The sequence below is a fragment of the Venturia canescens genome, chromosome 8 (genome assembly GCF_019457755.1).
Source record: "Venturia canescens isolate UGA chromosome 8, ASM1945775v1, whole genome shotgun sequence".
Classification (NCBI taxonomy): domain Eukaryota; kingdom Metazoa; phylum Arthropoda; class Insecta; order Hymenoptera; family Ichneumonidae; genus Venturia; species Venturia canescens.
The window spans coordinates 5692127-5714240 of NC_057428.1; the positions used below are offsets into that span (position 1 = coordinate 5692127).

General features: G+C 36.7%; 3 protein-coding genes across 9 annotated transcripts in view; 2 read left to right on the forward strand and 1 right to left on the reverse strand.

Annotated features, from left to right (window-relative positions):
• The first annotated feature begins 370 nt into the window (after positions 1-370).
• On the forward strand, positions 371-1787 carry LOC122414961 (PRKR-interacting protein 1 homolog). The gene is made up of 3 exons (XM_043426675.1): positions 371-745; positions 1060-1239; positions 1312-1787. The coding sequence occupies exons 1-3, from the start codon at positions 611-613 to the stop codon at positions 1585-1587; spliced, it is 591 nt and encodes a 196-aa protein (XP_043282610.1). The 5' UTR covers positions 371-610; the 3' UTR covers positions 1588-1787.
• LOC122414954 (HEAT repeat-containing protein 6) lies at positions 1560-7005 on the reverse strand. Its single transcript, XM_043426655.1, has 11 exons — positions 6689-7005; positions 6364-6612; positions 5711-5947; positions 4813-5638; positions 4102-4412; positions 3652-3990; positions 3086-3553; positions 2789-2866; positions 2469-2675; positions 2236-2352; positions 1560-2141 (listed from the first exon to the last, which is right to left on the reverse strand). The coding sequence occupies exons 1-11, from the start codon at positions 6860-6862 to the stop codon at positions 2001-2003; spliced, it is 3147 nt and encodes a 1048-aa protein (XP_043282590.1). The 5' UTR covers positions 6863-7005; the 3' UTR covers positions 1560-2000.
• Positions 7006-9850: 2845 nt separating this feature from the next.
• The window catches only part of Drep2 (DNA fragmentation factor-related protein 2), a 438119-nt gene continuing 425855 nt past the window's right edge, over positions 9851-22114 (forward strand). For 3 of the 7 annotated variants that reach the window (XM_043427010.1, XM_043427011.1, XM_043427012.1), the window contains exon 1: positions 16836-16978. In XM_043427010.1, the coding sequence (XP_043282945.1) occupies positions 16851-16978 (128 nt within the window). In that variant the 5' untranslated portion in view covers positions 16836-16850. Of the gene's footprint in view, positions 10868-11203; positions 11684-11783; positions 12173-16835; positions 16979-22114 lie in introns of those variants that run through there. The other 4 variants (XM_043427018.1, XM_043427015.1, XM_043427013.1 and 1 more) reach the window with 4 other exon arrangements.

The following is a 22114-nucleotide window of genomic DNA, read 5'->3' on the forward strand; positions in this document are numbered from 1 at the left end:
AAATTTAAAAAAAAATCAGCCAACTTCACATGGATTTTTGTTTTTAATTTTTCTAATTAATTATTTCCGACAGACGTTAATTTCGTTAATTTCGATTCTACAAACACCGACAGACGACGCCCGACTAATGGCCTCTGCACACTGCGCGCGATGAGCGATGAGCGACGAGCGATAGCCAATAAGAGCTCTGATTGTCTGGACGACGATGGCTAGAAAAGCAGAGTACTCATTGGCTATCGCTCGTCGCTCATCGCGCGCAGTGTGCAGAGGCGGCAGAGGCCATAACGATATGCATTTTAAAAAAGTCAAGAATCCAGAATCCAGAATCGGTCGGCCAAGTTCACGGAGGTTCTCGAGGGACGTTTGAGAGCAGAATGGCAGGCAGAATACGGTCGTGAAGTCGTAAGGGTCGCAGTCGTCGCATTAACATTGGACTCATTGGAGAATACGGCTAATTGAGAATCTATGTTTGTAACTTGACATCAGTAAACAAAATAGAAGAGGGAAAAACATGTTGGTATCGTAGACCTGAATCATTGCAGTCGAGAGCCGAGTTTTACTTTATATATTCAGTTCAACACGTGAATTTACCATTTTTTCAACTAAAAAAATGAGAAAATCGGAGATTCTCGAAGCGAAAAAAGATAATACACTAGAGGAAGAGAAAAAATATGAGAAACCCGTGGTTGCAAAGACTGCATACGATCTTCAGCGACTTAAACTCATGAAACTCATGAAAAATCCGGTGAATATACGATAGTTCGAATTTTCTTGTTTTAGAAAAACTTTAAAATAGCATTTGTCTATCTTTTATCTTGGTTTTTTGCACAGAGGGTCGTTCTCTAACCAAATCATCCCATACATGTTCTTTGAATACAAAGTTTTTTTTTTAGTAAAAGTATAAATTGATGCTGAATGTAGTGTATGAAAGAATTTACATTCAACCATCGACTGCTTATCATTTTCCAAGAAAAAAAAAATTTACTTGCAATAAAGTGATCCGTGTCGAAAAATCTATTCAATTTTGTTTTTTCATATTTTTTTCATCAACTACTGTAGGAAAAACAAATTCTATTACCTGAGCGACCAAAATCCAAAACTTCACCATCGGTACCAGAATTTGTCAGAAATGTAATGGGAAGTAGTGCAGGAGCTGGGAGTGGTGAATTCCATGTTTACAGGCACCTCAGACGCAAGGAATATTCCAGACAGAAATTTATTCAAGAGAAAGGTCGGAAGGTAACATTTTTCCAGAACTCCAGTGTCCGATACACATATTATGGAATGGGAATACATGAAATATGTTTTTAGGAAACCCTGGATGAGGAATATCACAGAAAAATAATGGAAAACAGAGAGCAGGCTGAAAAAACAACCGCAAAAAAAAGAGCTAAGAGGTTAAAAAAGAAACAAAAACACAAAGAAACAGTAAAAGAAGTCAAACCTCTCCAGGGAAATACAGAAAAGGGAAAAATATTTAAACATGATCATATTAAAAATGATATATCTGAGGAGAAAATAGTGGCTGAACAGTCAAGTGAAGTGACAAACGGAGATGCTAATGTTGAAAAGACAACAATGATGTAAAGGTTTTACTGTGTACAAGATAATAATAGATACAATAACCAAATAAATTTGTGCAACAAAAAACAGGCAGTTAGCTCAGATTGAGAAACTAGTTTGGAACGAATGGGTATCTTGACGCAAAATGTATTGAAAGCGCTCATGCTACTCCACCAAATCTACGCGAAATCAATGATGCAAATACAACCAACGAAATACTAAAAGTCTGAATTTTTTTATAAACCTGCCGCTTATTTAAATTGATACATGATTGAAAAACTCGAACGATTTTACAGATAGTCGGGTGGAAGCAACTGCACGAGCGATATTTTATTACGGAATGGCTGCATTGTAGAAACATTACTTGAAAACGATGACTTAATAGAAATGTGTACGACTAATATTTAACTTTATACTTATGTCTTTGATATAACCTTTTACAGGAAATGACTTTTTTCAAATAAACCGATCAAACAATGAACAATTAATTTATCTTCAGAATGAGTGGTATGGTGTAGCCTCTGGAGGTGAGTCTTTGCCTCAACGAGATCGTTCGCTTTTTCCGGTAAAACACTATTCTGAAATATTATTTACAAACAAAATATCAGTATTGACATCAAACAATGGATATTGGAATAAGTAAAATTTGAGGAGAAAATTGGCTTAATTTACATGCAAGTGCTCTATGTGCCTTGCGATATCTTCAACGTGATCACGTACTTCATTCCACACCAACTGTAAATCCGACGCATTAGTGCGCGAGGCTACATGACAAAGTGTTAGACAAAGCTAGAACAGAAATAATGCATACAAAATTACGATTTTTACTCTTCATACAAAACAGCAGACATGATCATTTTATTCAATTTGCGAAATAAAAACGAAAACTTTGTGGTTGGACTAACTTGTTGGACGAGAACGTCTCGATGTGGATATTCGACTAAACTAGGAACGTGTTGTGAATTTTCAAGAGCAATTACGATACTTTTCCATATCGATGGGCAAAATTTGCCATAAGTATCGCAGGCGCCGAGGGCCCAAGCAGCGTTTGTGCGTACTTTAAAATTTGGGCTATTACAGATTAAATCGCAGAGAGTTGGGAAAACTTGATCCTATAATATAAAGTAAATTGGTAAACAGATAAAAGAAAGGCTGTGAAGGTGTTGTCTGGCGACACATCATGAACGGACGAATTAACATAACATCGTTTATCATTTCGACTCACCCTCCAGAAAGATGGAAGGACCGCATCCGGTTTGTAACTCATAACGAAACCCAACGCGCGACAAGCATTCCATCGCACCTGACGATATAATAAAAAATGTCCTTTATCGTACCAAACTCTTTCAGCTTTTGCAGAAGAATATTTTCGTTCTCCTTCAATGAACCGATTTTTCAAAGTTTCAAAAAAACCAGTGTGAAATAAAGTGCGACCGATTCAAACAAGAAATAAAATTCAAATTATTGAAAGTGCGAATTTACATCTGTGTACAGCCGAAGGATTGATCATAGTTCAGTTCACCTTCATATCTTTTTCTGAGAGTGCACATTTTTCAAGTATTTCCAATCCTGCAGAGACATCATTGAAAATTCGTTCATCGGTGGATAATCGTATGACGCTCCCCAAAGCTCTCATTGCATTGCATTTAACCTTACAATTGTCTTGGGCAGCTTTAATGGCAATGGTATAAAGTCTTGGCAAAAGTACTTTCTCTGGAATTGGTTCTATTGTCTTATTGTTTTTTCGTCTTATCAAACAATCACAAAGATTTGCTAGTGCCCAGCACGCTTTCACTCGGACACCAAGATTGTCATCCTCAATTGCTAGACACACGACGTCACCAAGGTCCATCAAAAATCCGGTATCCTCCTCAAGAGCTGGTATAGTCACGAGCATCCCGAGAGCTCTCACAGCTGCTGCACGAACTCCACTATCTTCATCCCGTATTCCTCCGAATAATATAGTTATCACAAGAACACTCCTTTCTCTCTGAAATGTAATAATATTATTCTCACAAACATATCGCAACCATCGGAACAATGTAGTTTTGCTGATAAGATTTATCTAGCCATGATTACTCAACTTACAGGCAATTGTGAAAAAATTGTGTCTATTTTTCCCAAACAATCGCATGTTACTTCTCGTAAAGTAGATTGCGGGTGCTGAACGAGAAAGGTAACTTTTGAAAAAATGGTGTTCCAAAACGCCACCACATTAGCATTGTCAGAAGGCAAAGTTGCTAATCGACCAGCTAGATTTTCAATTACTCGACAGGCATGATACGCAATTTGAAAATCTGTATCTTGAGTGACTTTTGCTAACGTAGTTGTTACGGGTTCCAAATGCGTAAACACAAGACTTTCCAAATTTGAAGCCAATGCACCCAATAGTTTAAGAGAGTGTAAACGTACTGGACCTTTCTCGGCCTGTGAATAATTAATAAGCTACATTTACAATTGGAAGCTATTATGAAATGGCAAAATTGACCATGGCCACATCCAATCCGAAATAATAAAGCATAATTAATGCAAACATACTTCGTTTGAAATGTACTGCAAACAAACTTGTATCAAAAAATTGAGACCGCCTTTTTCTCGCAACAATCCGTTATTTATCTCTGATTCGATTTCGGCTTTCTCTTTTGAATGATCTGCATATTCCAGATCTACCTCTTCTTCCGCGTCATCTTCGTTGTCTTCGCTATTTCCAATTTGAATTCCACGTAAAAAACCTTCATTGTCTGGGAGTTTTGATTCTTTTTGTAATATGTTGACAATCTCTGCTGTGAGTGGATTAACCAGAGCCAAGGCTTCAAAGACCGATAAAGCCGAGACTTGCACCGTAGGATCTGCACATGAATATTGCTAATATTGATTGAAAAAATTTATATCAACCTATCTGAAATGTAGAACTTGGGCAAGTCATTTTGGCTTTTTTCTAGGCACTTTATTGACGCAGGGGCCTATATAAAGATATTGGATAGAGCTTGCTCTCAGAAAATATATTAAGGTGATCTATTAGTTGCGTGAGTGCGAGATAGACAGCTGCAAAGTGGCTGTCCGGTTCACTCGGAAATCCTTGATTCTTTGAGAAAATTAAAAGTTACACCTTGTTCTCTGATAAAATGCGAATAGCGTGTAACTCATATTTTTTCAAATTATAAGCTACTCGGAATAAACCGTGCAACAACATTTTTACCGACCGAACAACTGATAGATCACCAGCATAGTCATAAAATATTTAAATACCTTTGTGAAGCAGGTAAGGTCTACTATTTCTGGAGAGTTTGGACGCGAGTCCAGGCTTTAATCTGGCATAAGGTGTACTGTTCACGAGAACGCTTGTACACTTAAGAGCGTGAATAAGAACGGTCGCGTTTCGTTCGCAACTCAAGACAAGAGAGAGTACGAAATGAAGTTCACGAATCATGGCTCCAACAGTGCCGAAAAACGTTATGAAGGAAGGATTTTCTGAATCATCCGCGTGAACTAAAAAATGTTTCGCTTTTACAAGAAGTTTTGAAAGTGTACTAAGGATAGACCGACGTACTTTTGCTACTGGCTCTTTGAGAAGCAATCTCGCGAGAACCCGAGCACTAGTTTTTGAACCGCTAGCTACAATTTGAGACCAATAACCAAACATTTCTTGAGTCGGAAAATTCCGGGCAGCAGCGTTTAATAAATTTACCGCCTCCAATCGAACCTTGTACTCTATTTCGGTTGGATTTAAGATTTCTGTCTCCGAATCACTTGAATATTTGCAACAAACAGCTTCTGGTAAATCAAGGCACACATTTGAATTTCCTTTGTTTTTTTCTCCTTGCGATAATTTCTTTGTTGTTTGTCTTTTGCTTCTTGTTTTATTACGGTTATTTCCTCGATTGTTAACGACTTCAGGTAGATTCATTGCTGATGGTCTTAAACACTGAGGTTTTGTCGTTGAGTATTTTTCGATGCCATGAAATGAAAATTCTTTCACTATTCCAAGAATTTTGCCAACACAATCAGGTTTCTGAGACATTGAGGATGCACTAATTGACAGGTTAGATAATATTCGAAGGCAACAACAAACTATCTGAAATCAAAATCAATGCCAATGAATTTCTCTACTTTTTTTTATTTTATATAGTAATAGCTTATTTTTTACCTTATTGTAGATAAGTTTATCTTGGGTGTCGTATGAAAAAGAGGACAAATTATTAAGGACCACTTCTTGTATGGTCATTTTGTATTCCAATGATAACACAGTAGTATTGTTCTCTGTATTAACAAGAATAGCCTCTATACACGAAAGTGCCAAGAAATTCGTTTCTGACCAATGGTGGTTCCCAGGACAAGCTAGTTGGTTCAAGAGTCCTTTTTCATTTAATAATCTTTGGAAACCCTGCAATCCAATGTGATATTGTATAAAATGTTTTGGTATTTGACAAAATAAATAACACTAAGGACACAATCATTTTTCTATTTCAGATTTTCAAATTAAACATAAAAAAGTTTGCCATCGCTATATTTTATTGCTTGTGTAAGGTATAAATATTAGTAGTATTAGTAATACTTTTAGAATTGAATGTAAATTTCAGTATCATCTATTATTGTACAGAAAAATTGGAAAGGTTGTTAGCAAACACTATTCAGGTTAAAAACATTTGGTAGAATTCATTTTAGGAAGCATAAGTAATGGATTTACAAGATTGAAAAATGAAAGTATAATTAATAGAAGTTGAACAAATCCAAAAGGTACATATTATAATGCGAGATTAGTTATAAACGGTATCAATCCTGTAAGAGAAAAGTGCATACTTGGTTATTAATGTCAAATGATCCTGTACTCCAGAGAGCCTGGAGAGTTATAAGAATATCATTTCTGACATCAGAATGGGTATATTCAAGCGCTTCTAGAAACCATTTTTGACAAGTACAAAAAGTCCTTCCGATGATGCTTCCACCAGCATGGATTGTATTTAATACGAATTGGGAATAATTTTTAACCAACTCAGTTTCAGAAAATCTTATAGCAGCGCATAATTGACGGAGTAATAGACGTACGACCTGCAAATTGTAAATTTTTATTTAATTCATCCTTTGAATTAATAACGGCAATGCGACGTAACCTCATTTAACGTACGTGAGGATCCTTTATTGAAATAGATCGATAATCAAGGACATTTAATTTATTAAAATACGCATTAATGAACTTCTTATCAACGACTCTTCTATTGCTCAAAACTAAGAACTCCATCGAGAGCAAAGTAAACATTGCCGATGGACTTGTTTCTGTGATCATGTCAACTTGTTCCATACCACGACAAAGAACTCACAGTGCTTTTCAATTACAGGCTGTGTCAGAGACAGCATGGGTGACACTCAATGTATAAGGAGGATAAGGAGTGAACACACACCGTGGGCAAAGCCGTGGGTATGGGGACCGTGGTATGGGGCTTATTTGGCACTGTGTTTGGCACCTCCCGAAACGATTGTGATTGGTCGAACGTTTCGGGAACTCGGTTTCCATTACCAACCACATAAAACATCCATAGTGTATTGTTTTGTTGGCCGCACTGGGCGTCTCGAGCGCTTGACGAGGTTAAACTGTCAGACTGTCGCCAAGACACTATGCGCTTCTCTCGGTTGCTTAAACTAGCACTCCTATATATTTTGTCTTTAATTTTTTCTCAACGCCAGTCATTAGGGACCGTGCGTGAGCTATAGAGAGCAGCACTACAGTCGATGAGCGCGCTCTCTCGTGTCTGAATATGCAATTTTTCTGATGATATTTTGACTGTATATCATTGAAAATAATTAATTTTTCGGAAAAAAATAATGATTAAAGTAATCAAATACGGTTTTTGTCCGATCAACAATGATCGCATTCAAAATCAAAATGACGTAAAAGGAAAAAAACTGTTTGAATCGAATGACGTTTTAAATGTCGTCGAAACAGAAAGTTTAGTGGATGAGTTGACAGTGTTTAACCTTTTGATCCACTTGGTTCGTTTCTCACTTTTCCATGGAGAATGGACTGTGCCCTCTGGGAAATAATAAAATTTTACTGATACTTCAACGTCTCGGCGTCGAAATTGTGCATTAGAGCACTCTCTCGAATGCAACAATATTTTCTCGATCGAGACGTGATAAAAAATAATAATTTTATTTTGTTAAATAATGCGAAAAGTAATAATTCCCATATGCGCCTGTTTCAAATTTCATCTAAAAAGTTATGAAATTGGCCGCATAGTGACACTGTAGACGCTGCGCACGGTCCCTTTTGACGGTGTTGTTTGTTTGATCATAAGAACTCTAAAAAACTGAAGTTGAAAATTCCGTACGAATTGGCCCCACATTTGTAACTGACAAACCACAAAACTCGTATAAACTGCGTTTTATTACGATTTATATATAAGTTTTATTCTTTTCATCTGAAGTACGTGGCGTAGTACAGAGGTAACCGTACTATACATGTAATAAAATAGTCCGGGGATCGAGCCGCATTCGTGGCGACCGGTTTTCTTTTTCGCATTTTTTATTCATTTAAATTCTATTTGCTGCGCTATTGTTGGCAAAACAGCGGCACCGCATACTGTTTCTAAGTATAACTTTCCAAAATTGATTACTTAATTTTTCAACATGCCGTGCAATTAATTATGAAAACAAGTCTCGAATGTACGTTAGGGTGCTTGAAAAAAAAAAATTTTTTTTTGTTCCTCCTCGCTCTTACCCCTTCAGATTTTAGTATTCGATGAAAAAAATATCGTGTCAAAAAATCATCAGCCCTCTAATTTCTTAGAGGTCGCTAATCTCACTTAATTTAATTTAATATGGGGAAACTTTGCTTTTCGGCAAAAGTGAAAACACTCGTAAACAACTCAATATTTTTGCGATTTACGCATAGTACCTTGAAGCTGATTTTTTACGCTATCCAAAACCCTACGATAGAAGATAATTATCAATTATATAACAGGTATTATACCCACCTGAAAATTGATTTTTTTTACTGGTAACGAATTGCACATTTTTTTGGTTTTTTTTTCTACTTAGCCTAAATCTTACTGAAAATGATTTTAATCTCAAAAAAATGGTGGACACATTCAAAAACATTAAAAAATTGCGAGGATCACTACAACATTTAAATAATCTCGAAATCATTCTGAAATGCGCACAACTTGTCGAGAATCTTTAGAAAAATGAATATTTCAAATACCATATAAAAACATTTCAAAATTATGAAGAAACTTATTGAAAATTATTTTATATCCGCGATCGTACGCATGACTACATTAACGCACTTCATATTCAAATTGCTCATTCAAAAAAATCAGAGTTCCTTTCAGAGTTTATGGATCCCAAGAATGCGCACGGAGAGAACTTAGAAGTGAACAAGCTCTAATCATTCGCCAAATTTACGGAGGTACATGACATATTTTTTGTTCAGCTAGCCTCTAACCTATTGTTCATTCTCCCTCTTTCGATTCAGTAATAATTCACTCATTATAGTAAAGAAATCACTTCGTAAACTGTTTTAACATTATAAATGAGTTTCCCAAAAAATGGTTTCTGCTGGGTTTTTGGAACGAAAAAATAAAAAACGATTGTTCGGACTTTGGTTCCGATTAAAGTGGGGTTCCAATGTACCCCAATTTATTTGTATGAAGTATTCATAAATATTTGTCTGAAAACTATCATTATAGCCTGGAAAACTAACCACAAAAATTCAAAAACGAATCCAACAATCAAGAAAATAATCTATGAGATTTATTTGCTAAATATATGATACCTCTGGCGAATGTCGATCACCAAAAACGAATCCAACAATCAAGAAAATAATCTATGAGATTTATTTGCTAAATATATGATACCTCTGGCGAATGTCGATCACCTCATAGGGTCGTGCGTAGATAAGTGAGACCTTCGCATTATATTTCAATTATTCATTTCATGTATCAATTATCGAAGTTCAATATTTATTTTATGCTATATGAATTGATTCTATCAATCAGATTGTAAGACGAAATTTTTCTGTCAAATATACTGCATGAGGCACTAACTGTTGCCACGATAAATGTCTCGGTAACTATCGACATCACCAGTAGATGTTTCAGACAAAAGTTGTATGGTACGAAAGGGACCATTGAATACGAGCACTTTTTTTTATTTCGGTGGAGGCGCTGATGTACAGTGAAGGTCACCTTCATCACTTTTCTAAAAGTACGGTATGGTGTGTGTGTGTGTGTGTGTGTGTATTTTTATAATAATATACAAATTTTATTTCAAGATATTATATATTATTTATGAATTAAAGGGAAAATTAGAAAAATACTTGAAAAGCACGTGAAAAAGCATATCTAGCATAGAGGTGTGTAGTGCGAACGTTCCCCTGAGTACTGCCCTGAGCGAGAGAAGATCGATCTAGAAAGTAGGAGTCGTCGCAGTAAGCATCAAGGAAGATGTGTGCTGAAATGGTCGAGATAGGTTGTTGGCGTTAGGGGTGCTGGGGGAATTTGGGGAGTGTATAAATTTACCATGTAAAAGTAGAGGGGTTGATGCGCAGAGGGTGACGCGCCTTGAAGCACCTAGGATATCGTGTCTATAGTGCATTCGTTTCCATCTTATCGCGTTCCCACCTTACTCCCGCGCGTATGCGATTTAGTGACTGTTTTACAATACGTATATATATACTAGGATATACCAGAGCAATTTCTTGTACAAGTAGAGGAGGGAGGAATTTCAGTCACAGCTTCTTCGGTGGGGTTAAAACCTCCGGTGAGTTTGCTCGAGGGTGATGGTGGAGTCATCTGGCGGATCATAACACTATTCAGCACATCCAGGTAGCTACTCCGAGTTAAGGCGTGATAGATCCTCCATCCATTGTGGATATCATCATTGGTGACCACGCCGTTCTCCGTCATCGCTGTTTTATTTATACTCTTCTCTGCATGGTTTTTCATACAACCAGCTGACTAATAATATTTTCACTTATATGTAGACAAATACCCAGGTGTACACCGACTAGAATACAAAAATGTATTGAAAATAAAAATTTGTTGTTTCCAACTACTTGTGCTTTTCCCCAGGTGGACGTGTTTCTATATTTTCATTGGATATTCCATTCCGTTGTTTTTTTCTCGACGTTCTGGAGCCTACAATGAAACATCCATATGATTCTGAAAAAGTTCTGCTAGGCCTTTGCCACTTGCGGTTCATTGTTTGTAAGCTTCCTTACTGTGAACAAAACCATACGAAAAAAGTAGTGTGAAGACTGAGAAAACTGCACCGGCATTGCATTCGAGAGAGTGATCCATTTTTTTTGGTAAGATTTCATTGTGATTAATGGTGAAAAAGTTTTTAAATGCGGTAGTAAAAAAAAAGAGTTTCGTGGAAAATTGTGGAGAACAAGTAAAATGCAAGACGAAGAAGAAAAGTGAGGGAAACGGGAATATACAAAAGATTGCTGCAAGATAGTCCTGCTTTCGTCAAGGGGTCGTCTTGGGGTGTCCTTGGTGCGCTGTGTGCCTCTGCGGCCTCTGTCTCTTTTCTCCCCCTCTCTCTTGCCAACTAACACGCCCATGCACGTGCACGTAAACACTCAAACCATTCGTATTTCTATGTAGAAGAGTTGGTTGGCTATTGGCGGCAGTATATTGGTGTGAGTGTTGGGTATAGCCACCGAGGAGCGGCTAAACTCTCCGATAAGGGGTGCAGCTGAAGGTTTTGCTGGTAGCGGATCGGGTTCCTCACTGCCGTTGCTGCTGCTGTTGCTTGCAATGAATATACTAAATAATAAGAATAATAACACTCACGAAAAATTGTACGAATGATGTGAAAAAAAAACCAGACGAAGAATTGAGCTAGGGAAAAATGATAAGTGATAAAAAGAGAAAAGAAATATATAGAGTTCGGGAAATAAAATTATCAGTGAATCAGTTTAAAGATTTAGTACAAATCTTGACCAAGTATCAACGTAAGAATTTTTTTCGCAAGAAAAATGCCAGTGGACAAAAATTAAAAATTATACGTCGAAAATGATGATACGTGTGTGCGGGGTTAGGTTTTTATCACAAAAATTTTAAACAAGTGTATCGCGATCGTCCTTTACCTGCAGGGATATGACGTAATGGCGAAAAAGGTATGCCAAGGATGATATTTCGACAAATATATATGTATACGTTCTTTCCAATATTACCTAATTATGCTGGTACTTATTGAAAAAGACGCCAAATCTTTGAGAAATTTTCTGTAACCCATGTAAGCAAGATGACGATTATACAATTTATATCATATAATCTCAGGCCGACATGGAATGAGCTAACGTTCGCGAGTGCGCGCGGGCGTGTGTGTGTCTGTGTATGTGCGCGCGCGCTCAAAACAAGTAATGGTGTAGTTCAGCCCTTCCCTACAATTGACCTGCATTCAAGCTTCTTTCAAATAAATAAGTATTTTGTTTACAATCTTCCATTGTTGATCATTGTTGATTCTAAAATTCATAGTTACGTTATACTGATTAACTGTCCATTTCTAAAAATTCTAGGAAAAAAGCCCATGTTCAAAAATTTAATACACAGACTGTGAATAACATTTTTGTTCTGTCTCCGCATATTTAATTCAAGTGTAACATGTGAGTAGATTTTGTCCTGTTCGACTGTGGCCTAGTTAGAAGTTACGCCATACTTCGCGAAACATTCCGTAACTACAGGAATACTGGAGGGTTGTGTAAATATACATTATGTGGAAAAAAGGGTTTTTTGTGACGAGATGGCATTAACTTTTGTGGACTGCTAGTGCTGACTATTATTCGGTCAATGGACCCTTCCCTTCCCTGATTTGGATACGAGTAACAACCCAGTTTCCGGTCAGATGTTTCTATGATACAAGAGGCTGATGAAAGTGTCGCCCCTTTCCCGGGGGGGCGGGGGGGGGGGGGGGCTGCCACACATACACACACTCGCAGCGCGCGCGCATGCACTCGCACACGCACACACCTATCAACATAATATCAGTAAATATTGTTAGTGCCAGAGTCGCCAGCTTTTCTTCACCTTGCGACTGGTCTGTCTTTATAAAATGCGTCACTCAAATCCTTTCTGTCCTCTGTAGTCCAGTCATTATATACAGTTGGGAATGCATGTGAACGCAATCTGGCTGAATTTTGGATATTGTGGGGGATGCCTAGAAAAGCTTTAGTTCAAATTGTTGACTAAGATTTTCTATGTGTGTTTTCCGCCTCTTGAAAAAAGAGTTAAATCCAGTTTTTTTACAATAACTCTGCTCTCCGTTGAGATACAAATATTTTGATTCAATATTTTTTTAATGCTTTTTTACGCTCTAAAATTTAGGACTTATACATTTTTCTCCTATCGTTCATGGTTATTAAGATAGCGATCGAAAAAGTCAAAAATTTCGGTAGTGAAATTTGTTTTTTTTTTGATATTTGTTCGATATCTATCGCGAGAAAGGAGATTTCTTATGATAGATATCGAAAGAATGTCTAGTATCAAACTTGTACAGCGTGTTCAGACCTACAATTTCGATTTTTTTATTTTTTATTTTCGACCAAAATTACGACCTCTAGCGTGCCGCAAAGTTGACCATAGCGCCGCCCGACACTACATTAACATCTATTGTAACCGTACAATTGAGTTAGAGCACGCCGTTACTCGTGAATTCGAACTTTTTATTTAAATAAAGCGCGGACATGAAAGAACAACAAAAGTATGATCAAATTAGATTTGAAAATAACAAATGATTTATTCAATTTTGACTGTTTTTTGAATTAAATTACAAATAAAAGAAATTTCGTTTTAAATCGCGTTTTCTTCTATTTTATTTCGCATAAAATTTTTTTACTTTCAATTGAATTTCGTAAGGATTTAAATTTCCGGTATTTTACTCAATAATAATAATAATTTCTCTTGCAAGACATTTTGTTTCTAATTCGTATCTTCGATATTTTTCTCAATTACAATAATAATAGTAATCTCGCAAACGCTTATGAAATTGATCTAATTTTTAATAATTGATAAATTGATAAATTGACTCGATATAATTCAAATAAGTTGTTTTCAGTGAGTAATTTCGCTTTGATAGTTTTATTAGTTTAATTTGAATCGGAAATAATAATAAGTAATATTTTATTTGACTCACAAATCTAATAAATTAAATATTAATGTCTCATCTCGAAAATAAAGAAACCGCTGAACCTTGGATAAGAAAATGATTTTTCAATTAATTTAATCGTCGCTCAGAAAATAAATAAGATTGGTGGGAAGGAATTCACACCAAAAATATTAAGACAGAACGAAATCGAACTATCCCGGCCCTTCTGGTATGAAAAGGTAGGAGTTCTACCAAAGAATCTTGTGACCGAACGTACCTGAATGGCCACAATTCTCTTAGCTAGATAAAAGATTGGAAATCTACCAGGAATCTTGAGACAGAACGAAATCGAACTGTCCCGGCCCTCCCGAATAGATAGGACACTCGCCTAAGAGTTTTGAGCTCAAACGAACGAATATGAGCCCGGCCCATGAGGAGGAAAAATGTTATTTTGTGCGTTGAATTCTGAGTGGTATTTCTGCGATGTTATATTGCTCTTTGTTCTTTGAGCGATTTTTGAGTGAGCGAGTATTTTGTGTTTCTTTATTTTCTCCAGTGTATGGGCGAGTCTAATGTGATCAGATTTTGAGGCAAGACTGGCTTTTAATTATTGCTCGGAGAGCGTTATTGCGAGTCTAGCGTGGCGAGGTACGAGACGAGACTGGCTACTGGAGCCTCTGCGCTCGGCCTTTTATACCGGCTCAAACAAAAGAATAATATTAATAATAATAATGCCGTTAGACTTTGTTCCTTTTCTTTATTGGTTACGTTTTTTTGATCAGTCATCTAATTGAACAGTCGTCGAAAAAGTGGAAAAGATAGAAAAAGACGAGTTTAAAATTTAACTATTCTCTTAAAGACCCAGTATTCACACGCTGGGTTAAGAGAAATTGAAACAAAAAATTTAGAAAATCCGTTGAAGCAATCTTCAAATTTGTTTCTCTTATGTTCAAGGGAATTTAACTCTCGCCTGAATGCAAACTATGTTTGTTGCAACACCGTAAAATCAATAATTTTAATCATAATTTTTCACTAAAATTGGAAAAAAATGTTGAAGTCGTTGGCGTCGTCTGTAAAAATTATTTTAGAAGGCTCTGAAGATGAGAGAATTATTTTTTTATGAATTATCAAGATATAATCATTTGCGACTTTCAGGAAAAAAATTGATTTTTTTTTTTATTTTCTTTATAGATATATGAAGGGTTATAGTAGGTGGGGGTAAATAAATATTACACTGATTAAAGTCGGGAGAATTTTCAAGGTTTATTGTGATGTCTCGCTCGGGCGGCCCGATCTCAACTGACTATGGAAACTTAGTCATCCATATGCTTGAGCTTGAGAGGGGCGAGAATTAAGATTTCGATGCCGAATGATTGTATTATTAAGACGATGGAACAGTTGGTATATCGCGACCGTGAGTGTGAGAGAAATCGCTACAAATTTCGAAATCGGAATTCTCTGACACAGTTTGAACAATTAAAAAAATACTCTGTCAGCCAATTATTGCCACCGTCCTGCGTAGGCTGACAGAGCCTTTTTTTAATCGGCCAAACTGTGTCAAAGAATTTCGATTTCGAAAATTCCAATACGTGAGGTTAGTCGATGGATGTTAATGTATGAGGTTGCGGTTACATGACTCCCGTTGTTTTTTTTTTTAACATAATATAAAATGTGACTGAAATTATGAAATTAAATAGATGATGAAAACAGCAGGATACGATGGGCGAGCGAGAGAAAGAAAAAAAAGGTAATATTGGAAATTCCAAATTGATGGAAAAGTGTCTGTTTCACTCAGACAGTTGGAGCTCGAATTTGACTTTTAGCTCTGGTCTTGTCTGTGGGTTTTCCGCATGGATTTGTATTTCGGCACGTTCATCGTCGTCATCGTCCACGGTCGAGTATGCCGGTTTCAGCCGATCAATCGAGATGGGCGTATTGCAATCCCGGTAGGTGATTACGAAATATTTTTCGTGTTTTGTGATGACAGGATAAGGGCCTTCGTACGGTAAACTAAACGACACGCGGACTCTATCATTGCGGAACAGTACACGCGTGCAAGTCTGTAGATTCCTGTAACAGAAAACTTTGCACTGACCATGTCGGGACTTGCGCGCTGGTGATAGATTTTTGAAGTGATTTTTTAAAACTTGCACCATTTTGGCTGCCGTGAAACGCTTGTTCGACGAAGATAAGAATTCACCGGGAAGACGTATTGGTTCGCCGTAAACCAGTTCGGCAGAAGATGTCGAGATGTCTTCTTTCCACATTGTTCTCAGTCCAAGAAGCACAGCGAGAAGAGCGTCATACCAACTTCCGTCACGGCTCAACAACGCTGACTTGAGCTGTTGATGGAGTCTTTCAACTAACCCGTTCGCCTATGGGTGATGCGGCGTAGTTTGGAGGTAATTGATTCCAAGTAATTCCGTGAGTTTTCGAAATAATTGCGATTCGTATTGGCTATCTCGGTCAGACGCAATACGCAGAGGGGGGCCGTGTCAGCAGATCCTATTGAGCAGGAGTGCGTATGTCATTATTTCGGTCGAGGTGTCTTCAAGCGGTACTACTTCTGGAAAACGCGTGAAACGATGGATGATGGTAAGACACGAGCTAAATTTCTTGGAGAAAAGTTAATAAGGACAATATGTATGTGTTTGAATCGTTGCGACAAAGGGTCGAAGTCGGCGATTGGTGAAATAAAGTGTCGTTGAATTTTGTTTTTCTAGCACTGCAGACAAGATCTTGCCCATTATCTATAGTCTTTGTTAATGTTAGGCCAAACGTATCTCTTTGTTATTAATTTCTGTTTGCCTTTGACACCCGAATGCACCGAGGAGTAGAGTACATTAAGAGCCATCAAGCTCACGTGACTAACTCAAAATCGATGGTGGCGCCTGCCGTAGTAAAGTTTAACTATATATAGTAAATACGGTCGCTGCTACATATCAGACGCCTCGCGTGTATTCTAACGGATTTCTCCATGAATTTTTATTGAAATCGAGATGAATAAATTTCGTAATGAGCAGTGAAGTGGTATGAATCCGGCTCTGGTCTCTTCGGTTGTGACTAATGTGTGTACAATTTGTGATAAAATAATCTTTGTGATTTAACTCACGAGTAATTACACTCTAATACAATAACTCGCGCAGTTCTTCTTTATTCTGTTGAGCTTCGGCGAGTTGGCACTACATCACTGCAGATTTATGGCGTCCAGTCTCGAAAACGTATCTGCGATAATTTTGCCTTGTCCTGAAACATGCTGGAGATTGGTAGTGAATTGGGCAATGAAATCTAAGCGTCGGAACTGCCAGGCAGTCGATCGGAGTAAATGGTAATATGACGACCTTCAAAATATGTGCCTGAAGTGTTTTACTGCATGGTAAATGGCGTCTAACTAACGATTATATGTGGATAATTTTTGATTGGTCTCCCTAAGCTTCTTGCTGAAGAACACAACATCTACCACAATTTGCTGGTCCGTTGTTGTAAAATAGCACTGATAGCTTTTTTAGAAGCGTCGGTGAAAATGGCCCAATCGGCGTTCGGGTTTGGATGTGCCAAGAGTGTTGCCGCGGCAAGAGCCTTTTTACACTGATCGAATGCTTGCTCTAGCTCCGTTATCCAGGCGATTACTTGGCTTCCTTTCACGTTTGATCCCTCGAAATATTTTTTGAGAGATGCTAGAATTTGAGCGGCATTCTTGATGAATTTTTTGTATAAATTAGCTGTTCTGAAAAACCCACGGAGGTTCTTTATCGTCGATGGTTTGGGGAGTTCATTTATGGCCACAATTTTTTCAAATAAAGGTTTGATCCCATTTCTGCATACGATATAACCGAGAAATTGTGCCTCCTCAACGCCGAAGTGTGATTGGACCGTGTTTATAACGAAACCATATTTTTGCAAGCGTTGGAATAGTATATACGAAGGTGTTTGAGATGCTGTGTTTCATTCTCAGATGCTACCAGTGAATCGTCAATATTTGCGAAAACGAAATCGAGATCTCGTGTAGATTCGTAGATGAATCTGTGGAAAGTTTATGCAGCGTTGCACAAACCAAATTTCAAAAATGGCGGAAAATCGCTGTTAAAGGCATGATAAAAGTTGTCTTTGAATTTACTCGGGGATGTTTTTAATTGTAATTGGATGCACTAAATCTGAATCTGGGTTCAGATCAACCGATACACTCATAAAATTTTGAGTAAATTCTAAAAAACAGGCAAAAATGGTCGAAAATCGCTGTTAATAGCACGATAAAAGTTGTCTTCGACCTTAATTGGGGGTGGTGTTTATGTAATTTGATGCGCTGAATTTGAATCTGGAGTCAGATCGGCTGATACACTTCCAAAATTTTGAGTAAACTGCAAAAATCTCTGAAAATGGGTCAAAATCGCTTGCCTGGATAAAGGAAGACATTTATTGATCTAGATCGAATACGCTCTTTTTGTATTTTGATGCACTGAAACCGAAACCAGGCATCCATTTAACTCGTACGTCTCCAAAATTTTGCTTCCATGGGAAAAACGGAATAAAATTGTTCTTTACGAATTTCGAGTAACTTAATCCGAATCCGATGGCTAGTAGTCTCGATCATGGATACTTCCGTCGAAGATCATGAAAAATATCAAAAAATAGTAAAAAAAACGTCAAATAATGGTTTTTTTGACGTGACAAAAAGTTTTAAACATGCATGGTTTATCTTAAACTGTACACAAAAAAAGATCTACATATTCTGTATTCAATAAACTAGAAACTAGGGAAAATTGTATGAAAAACTTGAATATAAAACTATCGCAGGTATGATTGTTCTTTGGTTTAAATTCTACTTAATTGATTTTTTTTTTCATTTTCTGCAAGTAATATGAGAAGAGAAAAATCTTCATCGATCTTCAACCGTCCTTCTCTTGTAACGGATTCTTTTCTCTTTAAACGACCAATGCAGCAGGTTTTTTCTCTTTCTCTTTCGATATTTTTTTGTTATTTGTCTCTTTAGCGTCCAGCAAAAATCTGCCATCATATTGGTATTCCACCTTCCCTGATATCGATTCATCCTTTCGCTGATGTCTTGATCAAATCTTTCTCCTTGTACTTTATTTAGATCTTCAAGGTTTTCAAGAAAGTAGTCGAGGTGGGAGTGTAGAAAGTGCAGTTTGAGATTCATCGAGCAACCCAAGTTTCTAAAATTTTTCAACAACTTTGAAACTAAATTTTGGTAATTCTCACTTTTCTTATTTCTGAGAAAGTTTTGAGAAATGTTTTTGAAACGTTGCCAAGCTGCCTTCTTAGTTAGTATCGTCCATTTTTTTTTATAAAGTTTTGGTCTCTAATTAAACTGCAATTTTGTGATTAATCAATTATACCCTTCTTTAATTTTGCATCACTCGTTGCGAGAAACTTTTATCCCAAAAATTGGAAACAATCGCCATCTTTGTCCAGAGCTTTGACATATTGCTCGGCAATTCTTCAAAAACGACGAAGAGAATTCATTGGTGTAAACGTTTTTAAATCTTTGCCAAGCTGCCTTCTCATTGCCAGTATCGTTCATTTCTTTTTTATGAAGTTTTGGTCTCCAATTAAACTGTGATTTTGTGATTCATGAAATATACCCTCCTTGAATTTCGCATCATTCGTTGCGGGAAACTTTTATCCCAAAAACTGAAAACAATCGCCATCTTTGTCCAGAGCTTTGGAAAAAAGATTCGTCAAAAAGAAGTCTCAAAGCCGTTCTACTCTACAATGGAAATACACATGCTTCTATTCCAATAGCTCACTCGACCAAGCTGAAAGAAAATTACAAAAATTTAGAAATGATAATGAAGAAAATGAAGTATTCGGACCGTCCATTGCAAATTTGTGGCGATCTCAAAATTGCAACATTGTTCTTAAGTCGAAAATCGGGTTCTACACAAAATCCCTCGTTTTTATATAAATATTTATGGGACAGTAGAGACAGGAAAAAACACTATGTTCAAAAAGAGTGGCCAACAAGAACAAAATCCGATCTAGGCCGTAACGACATCATACGAACATCATTGATCGATCCTTCGAAATATCTGCTACCACCACTCCACATTAACGGACAACACCACTGTGACCCCTTGTTTTTTTGCCGTTTTTCAAGAATTTTTTTTGTGGAAAAAAAGAGATATACGAAAATTTTTTTGTTTTGTTTGTTGTTTATTAAAGATACATTTTTTTTTTATTTTTCACGCCCCATGGTGGCACTGGGGAAGCTCCCGCGTCAGGTGCTGTTGCCTTTGCAGTGATCCGCGGTACGCAACAGAACTGTCTTCAAAGTCGATCTGAAAAAAAATACCGAGTGTTTTCGTTAATAATATGTTATTTTGAAGAGAAGTACATAGGGATTTTAAAAAATATTGATTTTTAAAAAATAGGCACGTTTTTGCAATTCAAGGTCGATTTTCGAGCAAAATTTCTCGTCGAAAAAAGGCTATAACTTTTTTTTTTTATTGAGATCGAAAAAATCCTATGTACTTCTTTAGATAATTTAGTTTTATTGATGCAATCCGAATTTGAAGTCGATCGGATGAAAATTGCTCGAGTTCTGCTGTGTGCCGCACTCAAAAAAGTGGTTTTGAGAAAAACGCATTCAAAGTTTGAAGTTTGTTAATTTATGTGATAAATTGGAAAAAAAAATTTTACCTTTAATCAGCGATTCCGGGACCATATAGCTGGCCTTCAAGAAGCAAATCAAGGTCCCCAGCATCTTTTCTCGAACTTGTAGAGGCTCTTCTTGTCTCTTTTGCAGCATCCGTTAGCGATCACTCCGCCTACTCGATCCGCGCTACATCGGTTTCAACGCAAAAATTGAAACAATTTGGGCCGATGGTTACCCCCAACGACTCCATAACTTTCATGAGGCTTCTCAGGCCATCGTTGAATAATAATACCGCGATATCAGCGGCAATATCGATGATTTTTTTGCTCCCGGACTTACACTTGAGAGTTATTGCCCAAACTGATTTGTTGTAGCTTGCCGACCGCTTGAGACGCGCACCTGGCTGAGGCGGCACGGGACCCCGAGCGTCACGGAGCGCTACACCGCTTCACAAAATATTTAATGTCTCCGAAAATAATTATTTTTTCGACCTGGAACCAACGGCATTCTATTCTTAAATGTATTTTAGATTTTTCTAGATGGTTTTCAAAAAATCGATTTTTTGAAGCCGTCACAGTGATGTTGTCCCTTAAACTTGGTCTTATAAAGCAGTATGTCAAAGCTCTGGATAAAGATGGCGATTGTTTCCAGTATTTAGAAGAACAGTTTTCGGCGATTAGTGATGCGGAATTAAAGGAGGGTATATTTGATGGACCACAAACTCGTAGTTTATTTGGAGACGAAAATTTTATAAACAAAATGAACGATACTGAGAAGGCAGCTTGGCAAAGTTTCAAAAACCTTTTTCAGAACTTTCTGGGAAATAAGAAAAATGAGAATCACCAAAATTTAGTTGCAGAATTGTTGGAAAATTTCAGAAACTTGGTTTGCTTGATGAATTTCAAACTACACTTTCTACACTCTCACCTCAACTACTTTCCTAAAAACCTTGGAGATCTAAATGAAGTACAGGAAGAAAGATTTCATCAAGAAGACATCAGGGAAATAAAGAATCGATATCAGGGAAGATGGAATATCAATATGATGGCAGATTTTTGCTGGATGCTAAAGAGATAGAAAGATTTTTCTTTTCCCAATATAACTTCCAGAAAATAAAAAGAAAAATCAGTTAAGCAGAATTCAAACCAAAGAACAATCATGCCTGCGATAGTTTTATAATTGTAAAAAAAATTATTTTACAAAAAAAAATACAGAACAATTCGAAAAAAATTTCTCAAATCTTGAAAAAACATTATCTTTAAAAATAACTAATCTATATCTATTTTTTAAAGTGTCAAAAGAATCAAATAACAAGTAAATAATAAAAAACCGAAAAATCGTGCTTGAAATCATTTTGGAAACCGATGCCTCATTCTTCTTATTTGATTCGAACAGCTAAATCAATTGAAAAAAATTCCATCTAATTTACGTGCAGCATTAAAATTTATGATATCAATCGGTGGACAAGTATTTTATTAGTAACTCCAAATTTTGAAATTATTAAATTGTTCTAAGAAGCTTTTAAATCGAAAAAAATGACATGAAAGCTAGTCATTTGTTACTCTATGGTGGCAGAGACTTATAAGAAAATCGATTCTTCTCAGACTTTTAGGATCCTCTGGTATTATTCACAAAAATCGACGTCGATTCGATCGATCCAAATTATGTTTAAATATGTGTAAAAAGTATTTGTCCGGCCCATCACTATTCATTTAATAAAAAATCAATCATAAAAAAACGAAATTGTACGGCAGAATCTGGTTAAAAATTTGTTGAAGTGCGATTCATTATTAATTTAATGTTCTTAATAATAGTATAAGTTAGTTCTTATTCCGAATGGAATTCGTT

What these genes read in the sequence shown, in the direction of transcription:
- LOC122414961 (XM_043426675.1), top strand. Translation starts at nt 611, where the DNA reads ATGAGAAAATCGGAGATTCTCGAAGCGAAAAAAGATAATACACTAGAG. An exon ending in TGAAACTCATGAAAAATCCG is followed by an intron (nt 746 to 1,059) that starts GTGAATATACGA and finishes CAACTACTGTAG; the next exon opens with GAAAAACAAATTCTATTACC. An exon ending in TTCAAGAGAAAGGTCGGAAG is followed by an intron (nt 1,240 to 1,311) that starts GTAACATTTTTC and finishes ATATGTTTTTAG; the next exon opens with GAAACCCTGGATGAGGAATA.
- LOC122414954 (XM_043426655.1), bottom strand. Translation starts at nt 6,862, where the DNA reads ATGGAACAAGTTGACATGATCACAGAAACAAGTCCATCGGCAATGTTT. An exon ending in TTTCAATAAAGGATCCTCAC is followed by an intron (nt 6,613 to 6,688) that starts GTACGTTAAATG and finishes TACAATTTGCAG; the next exon opens with GTCGTACGTCTATTACTCCG. An exon ending in GAGACGTTCTCGTCCAACAA is followed by an intron (nt 2,353 to 2,468) that starts GTTAGTCCAACC and finishes TTTCTGTTCTAG; the next exon opens with CTTTGTCTAACACTTTGTCA.